The sequence below is a fragment of the Anolis sagrei genome, chromosome 13, assembly GCF_037176765.1.
Source record: "Anolis sagrei isolate rAnoSag1 chromosome 13, rAnoSag1.mat, whole genome shotgun sequence".
Lineage (NCBI taxonomy): Eukaryota > Metazoa > Chordata > Lepidosauria > Squamata > Dactyloidae > Anolis > Anolis sagrei.
This window is the reverse complement of record NC_090033.1, coordinates 17,287,859-17,310,577: the sequence shown is the minus strand read 5'-3', so window position 1 is coordinate 17,310,577 and position 22,719 is coordinate 17,287,859. Positions and strand designations below refer to the sequence as shown.

General features: G+C 38.8%; 2 protein-coding genes across 2 annotated transcripts in view; both read right to left on the bottom strand.

The window, feature by feature from the left end:
• Positions 1-7,060, bottom strand: part of PPIH (peptidylprolyl isomerase H) — a 20,105-nt gene extending 13,045 nt beyond the window's left edge. The window contains exons 1-5 of the mRNA XM_067472842.1: positions 6,909-7,060; positions 6,761-6,825; positions 6,349-6,372; positions 3,258-3,302; positions 1,468-1,510 (exon numbers count right to left, since the gene is read on the bottom strand). Of these exons, the coding sequence (XP_067328943.1) occupies positions 1,468-1,510; positions 3,258-3,302; positions 6,349-6,372; positions 6,761-6,825; positions 6,909-6,974 (243 nt within the window). The 5' untranslated portion in view covers positions 6,975-7,060. The remainder of the gene's footprint in view (positions 1-1,467; positions 1,511-3,257; positions 3,303-6,348; positions 6,373-6,760; positions 6,826-6,908) is intronic.
• Positions 7,061-11,159: 4,099 nt separating this feature from the next.
• The window catches only part of LOC137097763 (coiled-coil domain-containing protein 30-like), a 32,855-nt gene continuing 21,295 nt past the window's right edge, over positions 11,160-22,719 (bottom strand). The window contains exons 8-10 of the mRNA XM_067472840.1: positions 18,647-18,761; positions 13,847-13,884; positions 11,160-12,125 (exon numbers count right to left, since the gene is read on the bottom strand). Of these exons, the coding sequence (XP_067328941.1) occupies positions 12,098-12,125; positions 13,847-13,884; positions 18,647-18,761 (181 nt within the window). The 3' untranslated portion in view covers positions 11,160-12,097. The remainder of the gene's footprint in view (positions 12,126-13,846; positions 13,885-18,646; positions 18,762-22,719) is intronic.

Sequence of the window (22,719 nt, the reverse complement as noted above, 5' to 3'; positions counted from 1 at the left end):
GGGTGGATAGGTGGATAGATGGATGGATGGATGCATGGATGGATAGATGGATGGATGGATAGATGGATTGATGGATAGGTGGATGGATGCATGGATGGATGGAGATAGATGGATAGATGGATGCATGCATGCATGCATCCATGGATGGATAAATGGATGGATGGAAAGATGGATAGGTGGATGGATGCATGGATGGATAGATAGATGGATGGATAGCTGGATGGATAGATGGATGGATAGATGGACTGATGGATGGATGGAGATAGATGGATAGATGGATGGATGCATGCATGGATGGATGGATAAATGGATGGATGGAAAGATGGATAGGTGGATGGATGCATGGATGGATAGATAGATGGATGGATAGCTGGATGGATAGATGGATGGATAGATGGACTGATGGATGGATGGAGATAGATGGATGGATGCATGCATGCATGGATGGATAAATGGATGGATGGAAAGATGGATAGGTGGATGGATGGATGGATAGATGGATAGATTGATGGATGGATAGATGGATTGATGGATGGATGGAGATAGATGGATAGATGGATGCATGCATGGATGGATAAATGGATGGATGGAAAGATGGATAGGTGGATGGATGGATGGATAGATTGATGGATGGATAGATGGATTGATGGATGGATGGATGGAGATAGATGGATAGATGGATGGATGCATGCATGCATCCATGGATGGATAAATGGATGGATGGAAAGATGGATAGGTGGATGGATAAATGGATGGATGGATAGATAGATGGATGGATGAATAGTTGGATGGATAGATGAATGGATGGATGGACGGACGGACAGACAGATGGGTGGATGGATAGATGGACAGATAGATAGATGGATGGATAGATAGATAGATGATAAATAGAGTGGAAGGATACATAGAATGGAAAGATAGATAGATAGATAGATAGATAGATAGATAGATAGCAAGATAGCTATTTAGCATGGTAAATAGACTGATACATAATTAACAAGATAAATAGGAATATAAACAGATAGATAGAAAGATAGACAGGAAGACAGGAATATAGATAGATATAACAAGATAAATAGAAAGATAGCAAGATAGATAAATAGTATGATAGATACATACATAGCAAGATAAATAGATCGGCAGATCGATTCCTAGAGTTGGAAGTGACCCCCAAGGGCCATCCAGTCCAAACCCTCAAAAGATGGATGGATAGACAGATGGATAGGTGGATGGATGGATGGATGCATGGATGGATAGGTGGATGGATGGATAGATAGAGGGAGGGATGGATGGATAGATGGATAGGTGGATGGATGGATGGATGGACAGAGCTGGAAGAGACGTGGATAAATGAAACGGTGGATAATACCAAACCCTGTTCTGGGTCAAAGAGTTGTGCCGGAGGACCTCCAAAATGCCTAGAGACTAATGTTATTGTAATTTTTGGAGGAGGAAAAGAGTACCTACGTTGACAAAATCGCCGCCTTGGATCATGAAATCCTTTATCACCCTAAAAAAAGGAGAAAGAGAGATAAGAAAGGTAGGGAGAGAGCTGCCAACGTCCCTAATCGCATTATAATCCCGGCCTCGGATGGCCCCAGAAGCCGCTTGCGCTCTTCCTATACAAGATAAATCCCCGTGAAGAGCATCTAGATCCCCTCCCAAAACCCCCAAATTAATTACTTTGGGTGCGTCTACACAGGGATATAAGCGAATGTATGCATTTTATGGTACCGCATTGATGGCATTATCCCGTACCCATGAGAAGCAGCAATAATAATAATAATAATAATAATAATAATAATAATAATAGAAATAATAATTTAAAAAACAAATTATTATTATTTTACTGACATAAAAACACAGTATGGCTCAGCAAATGAGAGATATATAATATAATATTAATAATATTACAATGTAATACAATATAAAACTAATAATAACATATTATAATTATATATTTTATATTACATTTAATATTACTAATAATATTACAGTATAGTGGTATAGTACAATATAATAATATATATTATAATAATATGACAATAATTATAATATAATAATTAATATAATATAAATAATAATAACATTATAATTATATATTTTATATTACATTTAATATTACTAATAATATAGTATAGTGGTATAGTGCAATATAATAATATATATTATAATAATATAATAATAAATATTATATAAATAATAATAACATATTATAATTATATATTTTATATTATGTTTAATATTAGTAATAATGTTACAGTATAGTGGTACAGTACAATATAGTAAGATATATTATAATAATATAGCAATAATTATAATAATTAATATATTACAATCAAATACAATATAATACTAATAACATATTATATATTTTATATTACATTATATATTTTATATTCAATTTAATATTACTAATAATATTACAGTATAGTGGTATAGTACAATATAGTAATATATATTATAATAATATAACAATAATAATATAATAATTAATATTATTTGTATTACATTGTAATATTATAAATATTATATGTATATATACAATTAAAACAAATTTCCAAAAAATAAAATAAAATAATGGTATTATTGTATCATATAATGATAATAATGATGCAATAATACCATAATTTCTTTTTTTTTAAATTTGTTTTAATCGTATGTATACATATAATATTTATAACATTACAATGTAATACAATATAGTACTAATAATAACATATTATAATTATATATTTTATATTACATTTAATTATATTATATATTTTATATTACATTTAATATTACTAATAATATTACAGTATGGTGGTATAGTACAATATAGTAATATATATTATAATAATATAACAATTAATATAATATAATATTATTATATAAATAATAATAATAATATATTATCATTATATGATGCAATAATACCATAATTTCTTTTTATGGCAATGTGTTTTAATTGTTCTGTACTCGTGAGAAGTAGCTAAAATAATATAATTTAATAACAACAATTTTTGAATATTTAATAAAATATTATAATTTGATATTAAATTATTATTATATTAAAAGTAGATGCATCATTTTAAAAAATAAGAATTTGTATGTTCTGGCGTGATTATATATTTCTTTCGTCTTTCATATTAAAATTATTTTTTTGCAAAGCTCTGGATTCGATAGCATTGGGCCATGGCACTCAACAGGGCGTCAAACTGGATTAAATCCACCATGTAGATGCACATCTTCCCAAAAGCCAACCAGAAACGGACCTGTGGAAGGTGCTGCCTTTGTAGCCGATCGGAACGCCGTCCTTCCTAGAAGAAAAGTAAACATTGGAAAAGAGCTTTAGTTATGGCCGAAGGGGGTTGGACTAGATGGCCTTTGGGGGGCTCTTCTGGCGCTGGGAGACTTTGATTCCAGAGCCCTATCTCTCCATGAAACTTGCAATGTCTATGAGCGGGATGGCCATCTGTCAGGAAGGCTTGGATTGTGTCTTCCTTTATGGGGTTAGTCTGGATGGCCTTTGGGGGCCCTCTGCTCTTATTTATTTATTACTGTTCTTCTCACCCCAAAGAGGACTCAGAGTGGCTTACAAATTATATGTACATACAATATATTATACAGGGTTAGTCAAAATAGTAATATATAATACTTATATTGTGCTATGCTAATAATAGTATTATTAGCATAGCACAATATAAGTATTATATATTACTATTTTATACTATACCACTATACTGTAATATTAGTAAAATTATTATATTGTATTATTAGTATTAGTATTATATTGTATTACATTATAAAATCAATATTTTATGTATATGCAATATATTATAATATTACTAATATAATATTACATGTGATATGAAATATAAAATTATTAGTATTAGTATTATATTGTATTGCATTATAATATTATCGATATTTTATGTATATGCAATATATTATAATACTAATATAATATATGTGATATGAAATATAAAATTATTATATTGTATTATTAGTATTAGTATTATATTGTATTGCATTAAAATTATCATTTTATGTATATGCAATATATTATAATATATATTATAATGCAATACAATATAATACTAACAATACAATATAATAATTTTATATTTAATATCACATATAATATTAGTAATATTATAATATTATATGTGATATGAAATATAAAATTATTAATATTATTTTTAAATCTGTTTTTAAATTATTTTAATGATTTATATAATAATAATAATAATAATAATAATAATAATAATCGATCCCATTGATCTTTGATATAGATTCTATTTATTATTAATTTATGACATTTATATGCCGCCCTTTTCACCCTGAAGGGGACTCAGAGCAGCTTACTAGATATATATTTACATACAATATGTTATTAGTATTAAATATTACTATATTGTACTATACCATTATATTGTAATATTATTAGTAATATTACATGTAATATAAATATACAATTATAATATCATACTATTATTATTACACTGCATTACATTATAATATTATAAATATTATATGTATATACAATATATTATATCACATTACATTGTAATATTATAAATATTATATGCATATACAATATATTATATCACATTACATTATATTATTAGCATTATTATTATACGGGAGATTTTAAATCTCTTTTTAAATTATTTTAATGATTTAATAAATAATAAAAATAATGTACAATATATTGTATTATTTATTATTTATTTATTTATTTATTATTTGCATTTGTTAACCGCCACTCTCAGCCCGAAGGCGACTCGTGGCGGTGTACAAAACATAGAACATAAAGACAACAATTACAATAGATTAGGACTATAACATACATCTTACTAACACACAGCTAATTAAGCTAAAAATCCGCATCGTCTTGTTTGAATCATAATCAATCTCGTAGTCATAGTCCATTCCGGTGGTCATTCCAAGAAAAACAAAGCACTTAATTGAAGGCCTTTTCGAAGAGCCAGGTCTTCAGGCCCTTGCGGAAGGCCATGAGGGAAGGCGCCTGCCTGATCGCAGCAGGGAGGGAGTTCCACAGCCGGGGGGCCACCACCGAGAAGGCCCGTTCTCTAGTCCCCGCCAGGCGTGCCTGTGAGGCAGGCGGGACCGAGAGAAGGGCCTCCCCGGACGATCTCAAGGTCCTCGTGGGCTCGTAGGCCGAGATGCGGTACTCAAGGTATTTTGGGCCGGAACCATTTAGGGCTTTGTAATAATATAATTACATAACATTATATTATTAGCATAGCACAGGAGATTTTAAATCTTTTAAAATTATTTTTAAATGGCTTTTAAAATTATTTTTAAACGGCTTTTAAAATTATTTTAACAAATTATTTAACAATAATAATAATAATAAATATATTATATCACATTATTTATTTATTTATTTGCTTTATTTCTATACCGCATTTTTCAGCCTAATTCGGCGACTCAATGTGGTTTACACAGTACAAATCATCATAACAATAACAAGTAGTTAAAATACATCATATACAACAGACAAAACAACAATCAATTATCATATCAACGCCTCAGTAAAAATCAGAATCCGTTCTCGTAATCCTTATACAATTTCCTATGTTCGATTATACCGTCTTCCTGTGTTTAGTTGCACTGTTTAGCCAAACGCTTGTTCATAGAGCCACGTCTTAACCTTCCTCTGGAACGCCAGCAGCGAAGGGGCCTGTCTGATGTCTACAGGTAGGGCATTCCATAGCCGAGGGGCCACCACCGAGAAGGCCCTGTCCCTCGTCCCCGCCAGACGTGCTTGTGACGCAGGCGGGACCGAGAGCAGGGCCTCCCCGGACGATCTTAATGTCCTACATTACATTATATTATTAGCATAGCCCAGCAGATTTTAAATCTCCTTTTAAATTATTTTTAAATTATTTTAATGATTAATTTAATAATAATAATATACAATATATTATATCACATGACATTATATTATTAGCATAGCAAAGGAGATTTTAAATCTCTTTATAAATTATTTTTAAATCCATTTGTAAATTATATTAATGATTTAATAAATAATAATAATAATGTACAATATATTATATCACATTACATTATATTATTAATGATTTAATTAATAATAATGATGATGTACAATATATTATATTACATTATATTATTAGCATAGCAAAGGAGATTTTAAATTATTTTTAAATCGCTTTTTAAATTCTTTTAATGATTTATTTAATAATAATAATAATAATAATAATAATAATAATAACAATAACAATAACAATAATAGATTCCATTGATCTTTTATTTATCCCATTCATGCCCGGAATGGATTTCATTCCTTTTCTCCAGGGATCGATACGAACAGCTTACCTAAATTCTCCGGTGCAAAACTGCCTGAAAATAAAAAGAGAAAGAAATAAAAGTTTCCAAAAAGTAAAAAAGTTGAAAGCACAGGGAAAAATAAGCACAGTTGTATTAATGGAGAAAAAGTGAAATAAACTCGGAAGTGATATATGTTATGTTCAGTCTATAGGTTAATGTAGTCTATGAACTACAAAGGCGCCAACTTGGTATAGGCCGAATAAGGTCTCTCTTGAGTAATAAGCAAATATACTCGGAAGTGATATATTTTATGTTCAGTCTACTAGTTAATGTAGTTTATGAACTACAAGGGAGCCATCTTGGTATAGGCGGAAGGAGGCTCCTTTTAGGTTCACGCGGGCGCCATCTTGGTATAGGCAAAGGGAAGGCGGAAGTGACGCGTGCGCCGCGGCCTACTCACCGGAAGTTCTCCGCGGTCTTGGGCACCACGTCGGCGAAGAGCTCCACCTTCATGCGGCCTACCTCCTGAGGAAGGAAAAAGAAGCCTCGAGCCCCGCCCGGCTTTTCCAAGGCCTTCCCTCCCTCTCCCCCTCCCTCCGTCCCCTCACCTGGCCGCCTATCGTCACGTCGAAGAAGACCACCGGGTTGTTGGGGTTCGAAGCCAGCACCGCCATGGCGACCACCGGAAAGGGCGTCACTTCCGGCCTTCGAGGCCTTTCAAACTCCCCGCCCCTATTTTTCGGACTTCAACTCCCAGAAGCCTCCGCTGTTTTGGTCAATGAGGGAGGATCCTGGGAGATGGAGTCCAAATGCCTATACACAAGATGGCAGCGAGAACGTCACTTCCGGCCTTCCAAACTCCCCGCCCCTATTTTCGGACTGCAACTCCCAGAAGCCTCCGCCGTTTTGGTCGAGGGAGGATCCTGGGAGATGGAGTCCAAATGCCTATACACACAAAATGGCAGCGAGAACGTCACTTCCGGCCTTCCAAACTCCCCGCCCCTATTTTCGGACTTCAACTCCCAGAAGCCTCCGCCGCTTCAGCCAATGAGGGAGGATCCTGGGATATGGAGTCCAAATACCTATACACACAAAATGACAATGATAACGTAACTTCCGGCCTCGGCCACACAAAGGCTCCGGCTCGTCAAACCCTTTGGACTTCAACTCCCAGAAGCCTCCGCCGTTTTAGTCAATGAGGGAGGGTCCTGGGAGATGAAGTCCTGAAGCCAGGACGACGGCCTATACACAAACAATGGCAGAATTTGCCTCACTGCACGAACTCAAACCCTTTGGACTTCAACTCCCAGAAGCCTCGGCTGCCTCAGTCAATGAGGAAGGATCCTGGGAGATGAAGTCCTAAAGCCTGGAAAGCAGTCTAAAGCGGGAAGGGCCCCAGTTTTGAGGACGAGCCTGCCTGAGGCCCCTACTCTCCAGTTGATCTGACCAGCTGCAGGGAGTTCCGCAGTTCCTGGATGCCCCCAGTTGGAATGTGCCTCAGCAGCAGCGTCAACCAGGGACTCTTTCACCCTTCTCTCCTTTTGCTTTCATCCCCGGCCCTAACATTGTACCCAATCCCCTTTGGAGGCCTAGTTCCAACAGGCCTCACTACCTCTGAGGATGCTTGCCAAAGTGCAGGCGAAACGTCAGGAGAGAATGCCTCTAGACCATGGCCATACAGCCCGAAAAAACCTACAACAACCCAGTGATTCCGGCCATGAAAGCCTTCAACAATACATCAATCCCCTTTGGTCGTGTCAGGAGCGACTTGAGAAACTGCAAGTCGCTTCTGGTGTGAGAGAACTGGCCGTCTGCAAGGATGCTTGCCCAGGGGACGCCCGGATGATTTGATGTTTTTATCATCCTTGTGGGAGGCTTCTCTCATGTCCCTGCATGAGAAGCTGGAGCTGATAGAGGGAGCTCATCCGCCTCTCCCTGGATTCGAACCTGCGACCAGTCGGATCTTCAGTCCTGCCGGCACAGGGGTTTAACCAATCCCCTAATAAAGTGTAAATAAATTGTAACCTTCACCTCTCTCTAGTGATGCTTTGTGTCAGTTTACTGACTAAAAGCTTCAAATGCACGAACCGTTTTCTTCCTGAGCCGCGGGATGCCAAAACTATGTTTCTTTAAACCGCGGATACGGAAACCCCTTCGGGTCCCCGTATCCGCGAGTTAACCAAACGGCTCCATTTTGATGCCCTATTTTTCCTAGCCTAATTCTATCACTAACTGCTATCTGCTGCCGCTTCTTCACCCTCACGGAGCCCCAGGATCCAGGGAACCTGATGTGGTCAAGGACCCTCGGGAAATGGACTTGACCAAAGAGGCTCTGGAACTTTTTGCTGAACTTCCTCCATCATGAGTTATGGATTTCTGGCAGGAGGGTTTTACTTAGGTGATCCCTCATAGTCTGAGGATGATGGTCCTCCAAGTTCAGTGTCCTGGCGGTGGGTTCGTAGGTGATTGTGGAGCCCTATTCTTCTCCCGCAGTGAGGGCATTGGTTTCCAGATGGAAGGCGGTCTCGGACAGGGTTGGCTTGATGCGCCTTCCTCTTGGCACGTTTCTCTCTTTCACCCTCTATTTGTGCCTCTTCAATTTCTGCAGCACTGCTGGTCACAGCTGACCTCCAACTGGAGCGCTCAAGGGCTAGGGCTTCCCAGTTCTCAGTGTCTATACCAGAGTTTTAAAGGTTGGCTTTGAGCCCCATTTTAATCTCTTTTCCTGCTCATCAACATTCTGTTTTCTGTTCTTGAGTTCGGAGTAGAGCAACTGCTTTGGGAGACGGTGGTTGGGCATCCAGACAAAGTGGCCAGTCCAGCGGAGTTGATGGTGGAGGACCATCGCTTCAATGCTGATGGTCTTTGCTTCTTGTAGCACGCTGACGTTTGTCTGCCTGTCTTCCCAAGAGATTTGCAGGATTTTCCGGAGGCAGCACTGATGAAATCGTTCGAGGAGTTGCATGTGACATCTGTAGACAGTCCACGTCTCGCAGGCATATAGAAAATGTAGATCATTTCTGCTCCCTTGGCAGCCACCTCTCCACAAAAGTCAACATTGACACCGAAATACAACACCGCCTAAGCTCTGCGACTGCAGCATTCTTCTGAATCAAGCAGAGAGTGTTTGAGGACTGGGACATCCATAGGGAGACCAAGGGGCTTGTTTATAAAGCCATTGTCCTCCCAACCCTGCTCTATGCCTGCGAAACGTGGACTGTCTACAGACGTCACATAGGAAGACAGGCGTACAAATGTCAGCGTGCTGGAAGAAGAAGAACTCAAGAACGGAAAACGGAATGTTGGAGGACAGGAAAAGAGATTGAAAGATGGGCTCCAAGCCAACTTAAAAACTCTGGCATAGACACCGAGAACTGGGAAGCCCTGGCCCTTGAGCGCTCCAGCTGGAGGTCAGCTGTGACCAGCAGTGTTGGTATTTCTTATACTGCTGAAGTAAAAGGAAAGCTGCTCTGTGGTTGGTTGGTATTTCTTATACTGCTGAAGTAAAAGGAAAGCTGCTCTGTGGTTGGTTGGTATTTATTATACTGCTGAAGTAAAAGGAAAGCTGCGCTGCGATTGGTTGGTATTTCTTATACTGCTGTAGTAAAAGGAAAGCTGCTCTGTGATTGGTTGGTATTTCTTATATTGCTGTAGTAAAAGGAAAGCTGCTCTGTGATTGGTTGGTATTTCTTATACTGCTGTAGTAAAAGGAAAGCTGCTCTGTGATTGGTTGGTATTTCTTATATTGCTGTAGTAAAAGGAAAGCTGCGCTGCGATTGGTTGGTATTTCTTATATTGCTGTAGTAAAAGGAAAGCTGCGCTGCGATTGGTTGGTATTTCTTATACTGCTGTAGTAAAAGGAAAGCTGCTCTGTGATTGGTTGGTATTTCTTATATTGCTGTAGTAAAAGGAAAGCTGCTCTGTGATTGGTTGGTATTTCTTATACTGCTGTAGTAAAAGGAAAGCTGCTCTGTGATTGGTTGGTATTTCTTATACTGCTGTAGTAAAAGGAAAGCTGCTCTGTGATTGGTTGGTATTTCTTATACTGCTGAAGTAAAAGGAAAGCTGCTCTGTGGTTGGTTGGTATTTCTTATACTGCTGAAGTAAAAGGAAAGCTGCTCTGTGATTGGTTGGTATTTCTTATACTGCTGAAGTAAAAGGAAAGCTGCTCTGTGATTGGTTGGTATTTCTTATACTGCTGTAGTAAAAGGAAAGCTGCTCTGTGATTGGTTGGTATTTCTTATATTGCTGTAGTAAAAGGAAAGCTGCGCTGCGATTGGTTGGTATTTCTTATATTGCTGTAGTAAAAGGAAAGCTGCGCTGCGATTGGTTGGTATTTCTTATACTGCTGTAGTAAAAGGAAAGCTGCTCTGTGATTGGTTGGTATTTCTTATATTGCTGTAGTAAAAGGAAAGCTGCTCTGTGATTGGTTGGTATTTCTTATACTGCTGTAGTAAAAGGAAAGCTGCTCTGTGATTGGTTGGTATTTCTTATACTGCTGTAGTAAAAGGAAAGCTGCTCTGTGATTGGTTGGTATTTCTTATACTGCTGAAGTAAAAGGAAAGCTGCTCTGTGGTTGGTTGGTATTTCTTATACTGCTGAAGTAAAAGGAAAGCTGCTCTGTGATTGGTTGGTATTTCTTATACTGCTGAAGTAAAAGGAAAGCTGCTCTGTGATTGGTTGGTATTTCTTATACTGCTGTAGTAAAAGGAAAGCTGCTCTGTGATTGGTTGGTATTTCTTATATTGCTGTAGTAAAAGGAAAGCTGCGCTGCGATTGGTTGGTATTTCTTATATTGCTGTAGTAAAAGGAAAGCTGCGCTGCGATTGGTTGGTATTTCTTATACTGCTGTAGTAAAAGGAAAGCTGCTCTGTGATTGGTTGGTATTTCTTATATTGCTGTAGTAAAAGGAAAGCTGCTCTGTGATTGGTTGGTATTTCTTATACTGCTGTAGTAAAAGGAAAGCTGCTCTGTGATTGGTTGGTATTTCTTATACTGCTGTAGTAAAAGGAAAGCTGCTCTGTGATTGGTTGGTATTTCTTATACTGCTGAAGTAAAAGGAAAGCTGCTCTGTGGTTGGTTGGTATTTCTTATACTGCTGTAGTAAAAGGAAAGCTGCTCTGTGATTGGTTGGTATTTCTTATACTGCTGAAGTAAAAGGAAAGCTGCTCTGTGGTTGGTTGGTATTTCTTATACTGCTGAAGTAAAAGGAAAGCTGCTCTGTGATTGGTTGGTATTTCTTATACTGCTGTAGTAAAAGGAAAGCTGCTCTGTGGTTGGTTGGTATTTCTTATACTGCTGAAGTAAAAGGAAAGCTGCTCTGTGATTGGTTGGTATTTCCTATACTGCTGTAGTAAAAGGAAAGCTGCGCTGTGATTTGTTGTTCGAACACGACGTTGTGTCAAAATGACATTTTACTACCAGCTATGGGAAGTGGTGCTCACCTCCATTTCCGAGCAGAAGAGCCGGCGTTGTCCGTAGACACCTCCAAGGTCATGTGGCCAGCATGACTGCATGGAGCGCCGTTACCTTCCTGCCAAAGCAGTCCTTATTGATCTACTCATACTTGCATGTTTTCGAACTGCTAGGTGGGCAGGCACTGGGAGCTTAGCCAGGTCAGCAGCTCAGCAGTTTAACCCGCTGCAAATAGCCTGAAAATAACACTGATAGAATAAAGCAAGCCTGAAATATGTAAATATGTCTGTATTAAATAAACCCAGTCAAAGACGAAGGCTTTGGAACTCCAAAAAGATATATTCTCCCTCTCTTCCTTCTGAGCAAAGTACTAGGATGTTCTTCAAAGGGCTGCCAGGCTCCGAAAGGTCCTGCAAAGGAGAAATCCCAGGACTCAACTTCCTGCCAGACATGTTCTCCTTCTCTCTGTTCCTTTGCTTTCTCTCTCTTCCCTTCTTTTTTCTTTCCTCTCTCCCTTCCTTCCTTCGTTTCCCTTTCTTTCCTTCTCTACCTCATATGTTTGCCCCTTTTCTTTCTCTTCCCTTCCTCTTTCTTTCTTTCTTTCTTTCTTTCTTTCTTTCTTTCTTCCCTTCATTCCTTCTTTTCCCTTCTCTTTCTTTTCCCCTCTTTCCTTCTTTCCCTCCTTTTTCTTTTCCCTCCCCTCTTCTTCCTTTCCTTTCTCTTCCTTCCATCCTCCCTCCCTTTCCCATCTTTTCCTTCTTTTTCTATCATCTTTCCTTTCTTTAGTCCTTCTTTTCCCTTCTCTTTCCCTCCTTTTTCTTTCTCCCTTCCTCTTCTTTTCCTCTTCCTTCCTTCCCCCTTTCTTTCCCTTCATTTTCTCTCCCTTCCTTCCTTCCCTCCCTTTCTTACCCCTTCTCTTCCTTTTTACCTCCCTCTCCTTTCATTCCCCTTCCCTTTCCTTTCCTTTCTCTTCCTTCCATCCTCCCTCCCTTTCCCATCTTTTCTCTTCCTTCCTTTCTTTAGTCCTCCTCTTCCTTCCTTCCTTCCTTTCCCCCTTTCTTTCCCTTCATTTTCTCTTCCTTCCTTCCCTTCTTTTCTTACCTCTTCCTTTTCCTTTTTCCCTCCTCTTTCTTTCTTTCTCCCTCCCTTTCTTTCCCCTTCCCTATCTCTTCCTTTCTTTTCTCTTCCATCCTCCCTCCCTTTCCCATCTTCCCCTTCATTTTCTCTTCCTTCCTTCCCTCCCTTTCTTACCCCTTCTCTTCCTTTTCCTGTTTCCCTCCTTTTTTCTCCCTCCCTCTCCTTTCTTTCCCCTTCTCTTTCTCTTCTTCCTTTCCTTTTTCTTCCTTCCATCCTCCCTCCCTTTCCCATCTTTTCCTTCTTTTTTCTTCCTTCCTTCCTTCTTTCGTTCCTTTGCTCCTCCCTTTCTTTAGTCCTTCTTTTCCCTTTTCTTTCTTTCCCTCATTTTTCTTTCTCACTTCCTCTTCTTTTCCGCTTCCTTTCCTTCCCCTTCCTTCCTTCCTTCCTTCCTTCCCCCTTTCTTTCCCTTCATTTCCTTTTACTTCCTTCCCTCCCTTTCTTACTCCTTCTCTTCCTTTTCCCTTTTCCCTCGTTTCTTTCTCCCTCTCTTTTCCCCCTTCCCTTTCTCTTCTTCCTTTCCTTTCTCTTCCTTCAATCCTCCCTTTCCCATCTTTTCTTTCTTTTTTCTTCATTTCTTCCTTCTTTCCTTTCTTTCCTCCCTGCCTTTCTTTAATCCTTCTATTCCCTTCTCTTTCTTTCCCTCCTTTTTCTTTCTCCCTTCCTCTTCTTTTCCTCTTCCTTCCCTTCCTCTCCCTTCCTTCCTTCCCTTCCTCCTTCTTTTCCCATCTTTGTCTTTCTCCCTTCTTTTCCTCTTCCTTCCCTTCCTATTCCTCCCTTTCCCCCTTTCTTCATTTTCTCTTCCTTCCTTCCCTCCCTTTCTTACCCTTTCTCTTCCTTTTCCTGTTTCCCTCCTTTTTCTTTCTCCCTCCCTCTCCTTTCTTCCCCCCTCCCTTTCTCTTCTTCCTTTCCTTTCTCTTCCTTGCTTCCACCCTCCCTCCCTTCTTTTTCTCTTTCTTCCTTTCCTTTCTCCCTCTTTTCCCCTCGTACAAGGTACCTGATGCCGGAAAAGGGCAGGATCTGGCTTTGCGTCTCCTGGCGGAAGAAAATAGAATTACTATTTTAAAGAAAGATGGAGAAGTCAGTCTCTTTTCTAAAGGAGACCAAACAACAACAGCAACAACAACAAAGAAGCAAGGGCCAGTGGCGGGGAGTTCCAGTGTCCAAAGGAGACAAAATAACAAGAATAACAACAATAATAGTTGTTATTGTTACTGCTAGTTATGCAATAGATCAGAAGCAAGGAATTCCACCACCCAAAGGAGACCTAACAACAACAACAACAACAACTATTATTATTATTATTATTCATAGAATCATAGAATCATAGAGTTGGAAGAGACCTCATGGGCCATCCAGTCCACCCCCATTCTGCCAAGAAGCAGGAATATTGCATTCAAATCACCCCTGACAGATGGCCATCCAGCCTCTGCTTAAAAGCTTCCAAAGAAGGAGCCTCCACCACACTCCGGGGCAGAGAGTTCCACTGCTGAACGGCTCTCACAGTCAGGAAGTTCCTCCTCATGTTCAGAGGGAATCTCCTCTCTTGTAGTTTGAAGCCATTGTTCCATTGCGTCCTAGTCTCCAGGGAAGCAGAAAACAAGCTTGCTCCCTCCTCCTCCCTGTGGTTTCCTCTCACATATTTATACATGGCTATCATATCTCCTCTCAGCCGTCTCTTCTTCAGGCTAAACATGCCCAGCTCCTTAAGCCGCTCCTCATAGGGCTTGTTCTCCAGACCTTTTATCATTTTAGTCGCTCTCCTGCAGGTCCAAGACGCTTGGGAAGTATCTGATATGGGATCGAATACAAAACCCAGCATAATGATCTTGTTTGCTGTGTACTAATCTTGCTGTGTGTCCGATAATAGTAATTGCTAGTTTGCTACAGATCAGAAGCCATGGTCAGTGGCAGGGAGTTCCGCCATCCAAAGGAGACCTAATCATAATAATAATAATAATAATAATAATAATAATAATAATAGTAATAATGTTGCTAGTTTTGCTATAGATTGCAGGCAATGGTCAGTGGCAGAGAGTTCAAGAAGGCCAAATAATAATAATAATAATGATGATGATGATGATGATGATGACAGACTCCTGACCTCACAATTGTAATAATAATAATAATAATAATAATAATAATAATAATAATGCTATTTCTGCTATAGATTGAAGGCAATGGTCAGTGGCAGAGAGTTCAAGAAGGCCAAATAATAATAATAATAATGATGATGATGATGATGATGATGACAGACTCCTGACCTCACAATTGTAATAATAATAATAATAATAATAATAATAATAATAATGCTAGTTCTGCTATAGACTGAAGGCAATGATCAGTGGCAAGGAATTCCACCATCAAAAGGAGATATAATAATAATAATAATAATAATAATAATAATAATAACCGTAATAATAATGTTGCTAGTTTTGCTATAGATTGAAAGCAATGGTCAGTGGCAGAGAGTTCAAGAAGGCCAAATAATAATAATAATAATAATAATAATAATAATAATAATAATAATAATAATGACAGACTCCTGACCTCACAATTGTAATAATAATAATAATAATAATAATAATAATAATAATAATGCTATTTCTGCTATAGATTGAAGGCAATGGTCAGTGGCAGAGAGTTCAAGAAGGCCAAATAATAATAATAATAATAGTAATAATAATAATAATAATAATAACAACAACAACAGACTCCTGACCTCACAATTGTAATAATAATAATAATAATAATAATAATAATAATAATAATGCTAGTTCTGCTATAGACTAAAGGCAATGGTCAGTGGCAGAGAGTTCAAGAAGGCCAAATAATAATAATAATAATAGTAATAATAATAATAATAACAACAACAACAGACTCCTGACCTCACAATTGTAATAATAATAATAATAATAATAATAATAATAATAATAATAATAATAATGCTAGTTCTGCTATAGACTAAAGGCAATGGTCAGTGGCAGAGAGTTCAAGAAGGCCAAATAATAATAATAATAATAATAACAAGCATGTGGACAATTTCAACAGAAAGGAAGAGACCATGAAAATGAACAAAATCTGGCTACCAGTATTAAAAAAACTCTAAAATTACAACAGCAAAACAACAGAGAGGAAACAACCAGGCACAGATTAACACCTCCCAGCAAGAGATTTTCCCAGGCTCAGGCAAGCCTTCAAATGCTAATGAAGGTGGTCAGCTGAAACATTCACACCTAGCTTCAGCAGAGAAGAGCTCTTTGCCCCACCCCAGCCATTCCACAGATATATAAACCCATTGTCCTAATTCCAAAAGACCTCACTACCTCTGAGGATGCTTGCCATAGATGTAGGCGAAACGTCAGGAGAAAATGCCTCTAGAACATGGCCCTATAGCCCGAAAAAACCTACAAGAACCTAGTGATTCCAGCCATGAAAGCCTTCGACAATACAATAATAATAATAATAATAATAATAATAATAATGACAGACTCCTGACCTCACAATTGTAATAATAATAATAATAATAATAATAATAATAATAATAATGCTAGTTCTGCTATAGACTAAAGGCAATGGCAAGGAGTGGCAAGGAGTTCCGCCATCGAAAGAAGATCTAATAATAATAATAATAATAATAATAATAACCGTAATAATAATGTTGCTAGTTTTGCTATAGATTGCAGGCAATGGTCAGTGGCAGAGAGTTCAAGAAGGCCAAATAATAATAATAATAATAATAATAATAATAATAATAATAACAAGCATGTGGACAATTTCAACAGAAAGGAGGAAACCATGAAAATGAACAAAATCTAGCTACCAGTATTAAAAAACTCTAAAATTACAACAGCAAAACAACAGAGAGGAAACAACCAGGCACAGATTAACACCTCCCAGCAAGAGATTTTCCCAGGCTCAGGCAAGCCTTCAAATGCTAATGAAGGTGATCAGCTGAAACATTCACACCTAGTTCCAGCAGGGAAGAGCTCCTTGCCCCACCCCAGTCATTCCACAGATATATAAACCCATTTTTCCTACTTCCAACAGACCTCACTACCTCTGAGGATGCTTGCCATAGATGCAGGCGAAACGTCAGGAGAAAATGCCTCTAGAACATGGCCCTATAGCCCGAAAAAACCTACAAGAACCTAGTGATTCCAGCCATGAAAGCCTTCGACAATACAATAATAATAATAATAATAATAATGACAGACTCCTGACCTCACAAGTGTAATAATAATAATAATAATAACAATAATAATAATAATAATAATGCTATTTCTGCTATAGACTAAAGGCAATGATGAGTGGCAAGGAGTTCCGCCATGGAAAAGAGATCAAATAATAATAATAATAATAATAATAATAATAATAATAATAATGTTGCTAGTTTTGCTATAGATTGAAGGCAATGGTCAGTGGCAGAGAGTTCAAGAAGGCCAAATAATAATAATAATAATAATAATAATAATAATAATAACAACAGACTCCTGACCTCACAATTGTAATAATAATAATAATAATAATAATAATAATAATAATAATGCTAGTTTTGCTATAGATTGACGGCAATGATGAGTGGCAAGGAGTTCCGCCATCGAAAGGAGATCTAATAATAATAATAATAGTAATAATAATAATAATAATAATGATGATGATGATGTTGCTAGTTTTGCTATAGATTGAAGGCAATGGTCAGTGGCAGAGAGTTCAAGAAGGCATAATAATAATAATAATAACAATAATAATAATAATAATGACAGACTCCTGATCTCACAATTGTAATAATAATAATAATAATAATAATAATAATAATAATAATGCTATTTCTGCTATAGACTAAAGGTAATGATCAGTGGCAAGGAGTTCCACCGACCAAAGGAGGCCAAACAACAACAACAACATAATGTTGCTGCTGTTGTTATAATAATAATAATAATACTCAGTTCTTGTGGGTTTTTTCGGGCTATATGGCCATGTTCTAGAAGCATTTCTCCTGACGTTTCGCCTGCATCTATGGCAAGCTTCCTCAGACCTCACCTCTGAGGAAGCTTGCCATAGATGCAGGCGAAACGTCAGGAGAAATGCTTCTAGAACATGGCCATATAGCCCGAAAAAACCCACAAGAACTGAGTGATTCCAGCCTTGAAAGCCTTCGACAATACATAATAATAATATGTTGCTGGTGTTGCTAGAGATCGGAAGCAATGGCCAGTGGCAGGGAGTTCCGCTATCCAAAGAAAAGAAATAATAATAGCAATGATAATAATAATAATAATGACAAGGAAATCCAGCATATAGATCTTGTTTGCTGTGACATACTGTGTTTTTGTGTCAGTAAAATAATAACAACAACGATGATAGTATTATAATGTTGTTGTTGTCATGCTGGTTTTGCTATTGTAAGTAATGGCTAGTGGCAGGGAGTTCCGCCGTCCAAAGAAACAAAATAATAATAACAATGATAATAATGACGACGAAATCCAGCATGTAGATCTTGTTTGCTGTGACATACTGTGTTTTTGTGTCAATAAAACAATAACAACCACGATGATGATAATATAATGTTGTTGTTGTTGCTGTTGTTGTTGTTGTTGTTGTTGTTGTTGTTGTTGCTGGTTTTGCTATTGTAAGTAATAGAATACGAAAGCCAGCACAGTGATCTGCTGAGAACTAATCTTGCTGTGTATCAAATAGTTGTTGTTATAGATGAGAAGTGTTGTCCAGTGGCAGGGAGTTCCACTGTTCAAAGTAGACGTAATGATGATGATAATGATAATAATAATGATAATACCTGCAGATTCTCCCCGCTGATCCTGCGCAGGGCCCTTTCCAGGTCCCCGACTTGGGCGGCCAGGTGGACGCTGCGCTCCTGCTGCCGCTTGTGCTCTTCCCCCAAAAGCTCCACCCTGTGAGAGGAAAGCCAAGGGTTTCAAGACGGCAATGGTTTGGTCAGTGATATTGATGCAGAGAATGACCAGGAGAATGTAGTTTCCCATGTCCCTGAGGGGTGTGGGGATGATGGTGTGCTTCCTGATTTGTTACCAGAGAGTTCCCATGCGAGAGAACATGAAAACAACTCGACACCTGGCCCATCTGCAGAAATTAATGGGCAAATAGATAGACAAGAGATCAGTCAAAACAGGAGAGCCAAACAGTGGCTTCGGTGTTCTGCCAGGCTCCGAGAGAAAAAGATAACCAATTCCCAGCTAAAGCGAAACCAATTTCTGAGCGCTAATGACATAACTAACGAGATAAAAGTCTCAAGTTTAGGATATGTAGTCAGATGAAGCATCGTTCGGAATCAAGTTAAGTTCTCGTCCTTGTTTCATGTTGGGACTCAGCCTGTGATTGAACCTGAGTGTGAGAATGACCAGGAGACCCCTGTTCAAAGTGTAGTTTCCCATAAGAATGTCCCTGAAGGGTGTGGGAATGATGGTGTACTCCCTGAATTGCTACCAGAGGGTTCCCAGGATTTGGGGCTTGAAAATAACTTGGCATCTGGCCCAGCTGCAGAAATTAATGAGCAAACAGATAGATGGGAGGAGATCAGTCAAAACAGAAGAGACGAACAGCAGCTTCAGCGTTCTGCCAGGCTCCGAGAGAAAAAGATAACCAATTCCCAGCTAAAGTTAAACCCATTTCTGAGCGCTAATGACATAACTAACAAGGAGATAAAAGTCTCAAGTTTAGGATATGTAGTCAGATGAAGCATCGTTTGGAATCAAGTTAAGTTCTCGTCCTTGTTTCATGTTGGGACTTAGCCTGTGATTGAACCTGAGCCTGAGAATGACCAGGAGACCCCTGTTCAAAGTGTAGTTTCCCATGAGAATGTCCCTGAAGGGTGTGGGGATGATGGCGTACTCCCTGAATTACTACCAGAGGGTTCCCAGGATTTGGGGCTTGAAAACAACTTGGCATCTGGCCCAGCTGCAGAAATTAATGAGCAAACAGATAGACGGGAGGAGATCAGTCAAAACAGAAGAGCCGAACAGCAGCTTCGGCGTTCTGCCAGGCTCCAAGAGAAAAAGATAACCAATTCCCAGCTAAAGCGAAACCAATTTCTGAGCGCTAATGACATAACTAACAAGGAGATAAAAGTCTCAAGTTTAGGATATGTAGTCAGATGAAGCATCGTTTGGAATCAAGTTAAGTTCTCGTCCTTGTTTCATGGAAGCTGTTGGGACTCAGCCTGTGATTGAACCTGTGGTTGTGTTTCAGTCTCCTGATGTTTCTGTGTCTGATGTGGGTAATGAGGAGGGGAATCAGTCTCCTGTTGCTTCTGATGTGGGGGATGCTGGGACTGACTGAGGTGCAAGATGGAGACACTTTGGTCAATGAGTTTCATGCAGACACTGACAGAGAGGCTTCAGTGCAAAGGGCAGGTTCTCATGAGAATGTTTTTGTCAGGCCTTCGGAGAAAGGTTTACTCCCTCTGCCTGTGAGCTCTCCAGATTCTAGTTTGGAAAACAGTCTGACACCTGGTAAAGTTAATGAGGAGTCAGATAAGCAGAGTTGGCGACTAAAAATTAGCCAGAATCGACAAGAGGCCCAATGTTTACGTAGATCCGAAATAATTCATCAGTTAAGGTCAAAGACTGGGGGGGAAACGAAACCAGTTTTTGGGATTTAAGGTTTGCCTGTAGAGAATCTTGTCAGATCAGGCATCGTTTGGAAACCAAGTACAAGCCTCATGGAATTCCTGTTCAAGTGGTCTCGTCTTCATGGATTTTTCTAGCCTTTCAAGGTGACTAGCAGCATCTGGTCGGTTCTTGCTTCTTGTTTCGATAATCATTGCCTTGGATTGTACTTTCATGTTTTTGGACATTGCTTTTGATTGCTACGTTTGGACACTGTTTTATCTTTCTGCCTTTGAATGCCTTATTGCTTTTTGAAATCTGATCTATCTTTACAAGCATTTATTTCTATTGGCTTTTTTTGCTAAGCTTCACAAAAAAAAGTTTCCTTCACTCAACGTGCGATGTGTCAGAGGGGCTACTGGACACTGTTTTATCTTGCTGCCTTTGAATGCCTTATTGCTTTTTGAAATCTGATCTATCTTTACAAGCATTTATTTCTACTGGCTTTTTTTTTTTGCTAAGCTTTGATAAAAAGGATTGTTTCTTCACTCAACGTGTGGTGTGTTTACAGTCAGAGGGGCTATTGGACACTGTTTTATCTTGCTGCCTTTGAATGCCTTATTGCTTTTTGAAATCTGATCTATCTTTACAAGCATTTATTTCTACTGGCTTTTTTTGCTAAGCTTTAATAAAAAGGATTGTTCCTTCACTCAACGTGTGGCGTGTTTACAGTCAGAGGGGCTACTTCCTGTTCTGGAGTGCAACAGAAGCCTTGCTTCGAAGATTCATGCTTAAATACTTCTTGTTTCATGGTTCTGATTCTTGGATTTTATGATTGCATACCTAAGCCTTGGATCAATATTTCCTGATTTTCTAGCTTTTATTAGAGAACTGTGGACTTTGTTTTCATGGACCTGTGGCGGCAGGACTGAAGACCGACAGGTTGCAGGTTTGAATCCGGGGAGAGCGCGGATGAGCTCCCGCACCCTAAGCGACAGGTTTGCCTTTCTATTCTGACTCCTAATTACGCTATGTCCTAAGCAGCCAGAAATTGGTTTCTTTTTAGTCTTGAATCCCTTATCATTCTTTCTTTGAGCCTGGCAGAACGCCTAAGCGACTGGTTTGCCTTTCTATTCTGACTCCTAATTACGCTATGTCCTAAGCAGCCAGAAATGGGTTTCGTTTTAGCCTTGAATCCCTTATCACTCTTTCTTTGAGCCTGGCAGAACGCCTAAGCGACTGGTTTGCCTTTCTATTCTGACTCCTAATTACGCTATGTCCTAAGCAGCCAGAAATGGGTTTCGTTTTAGCCTTGAATCCCTTATCATTCTTTCTTTGAGCCTGGCAGAACGCCTAAGCGACTGGTTTGCCTTTCTATTCTGACTCCTAATTACACTATGTCCTAAGCAGCCAGAAATGGGTTTCGTTTTAGCCTTGAATCCCTTATCATTCTTTCTTTGAGCCTGGCAGAACGCCTAAGCGACTGGTTTGCCTTTCTATTCTGACTCCTAATTACGCTATGTCCTAAGCGGCCAGAAATGGGTTTCGTTTTAGCCTTGAATCCCTTATCATTCTTTCTTTGAGCCTGGCAGAACGCCTAAGCGACTGGTTTGCCTTTCTATTCTGACTCCTAATTACGCTATGTCCTAAGCGGCCAGAAATGGGTTTCGTTTTAGCCTTGAATCCCTTATCATTCTTTCTTTGAGCCTGGCAGAACGCCTAAGCGACTGGTTTGCCTTTCTATTCTGACTCCTAATTACGCTATGTCCTAAGCGGCCAGAAACGGGTTTCGTTTTAGCCTTGAATCCCTTATCATTCTTTCTTTGAGCCTGGCAGAACGCCTAAGCGACTGGTTTGCCTTTCTATTCTAACTCCTAATTACGCTATGTCCTAAGCAGCCAGAAATGGGTTTCGTTTTAGCCTTGAATCCCTTATCATTCTTTCTTTGAGCCTGGCAGAACGCCTAAGCGACTGGTTTGCCTTTCTATTCTGACTCCTAATTACGCTACGTCCTAAGCAGCCAGAAATGGGTTTCGTTTTAGCCTTGAATCCCTTATCATTCTTTCTTTGAGCCTGGCAGAACGCCTAAGCGACTGGTTTGCCTTTCTATTCTGACTCCTAATTACGCTACGTCCTAAGCAGCCAGAAATGGGTTTCGTTTTAGCCTTGAATCCCTTATCATTCTTTCTTTGAGCCTGGCAGAACGCCTAAGCGACTGGTTTGCCTTTCTATTCTGACTCCTAATTACGCTACGTCCTAAGCAGCCAGAAATGGGTTTCGTTTTAGC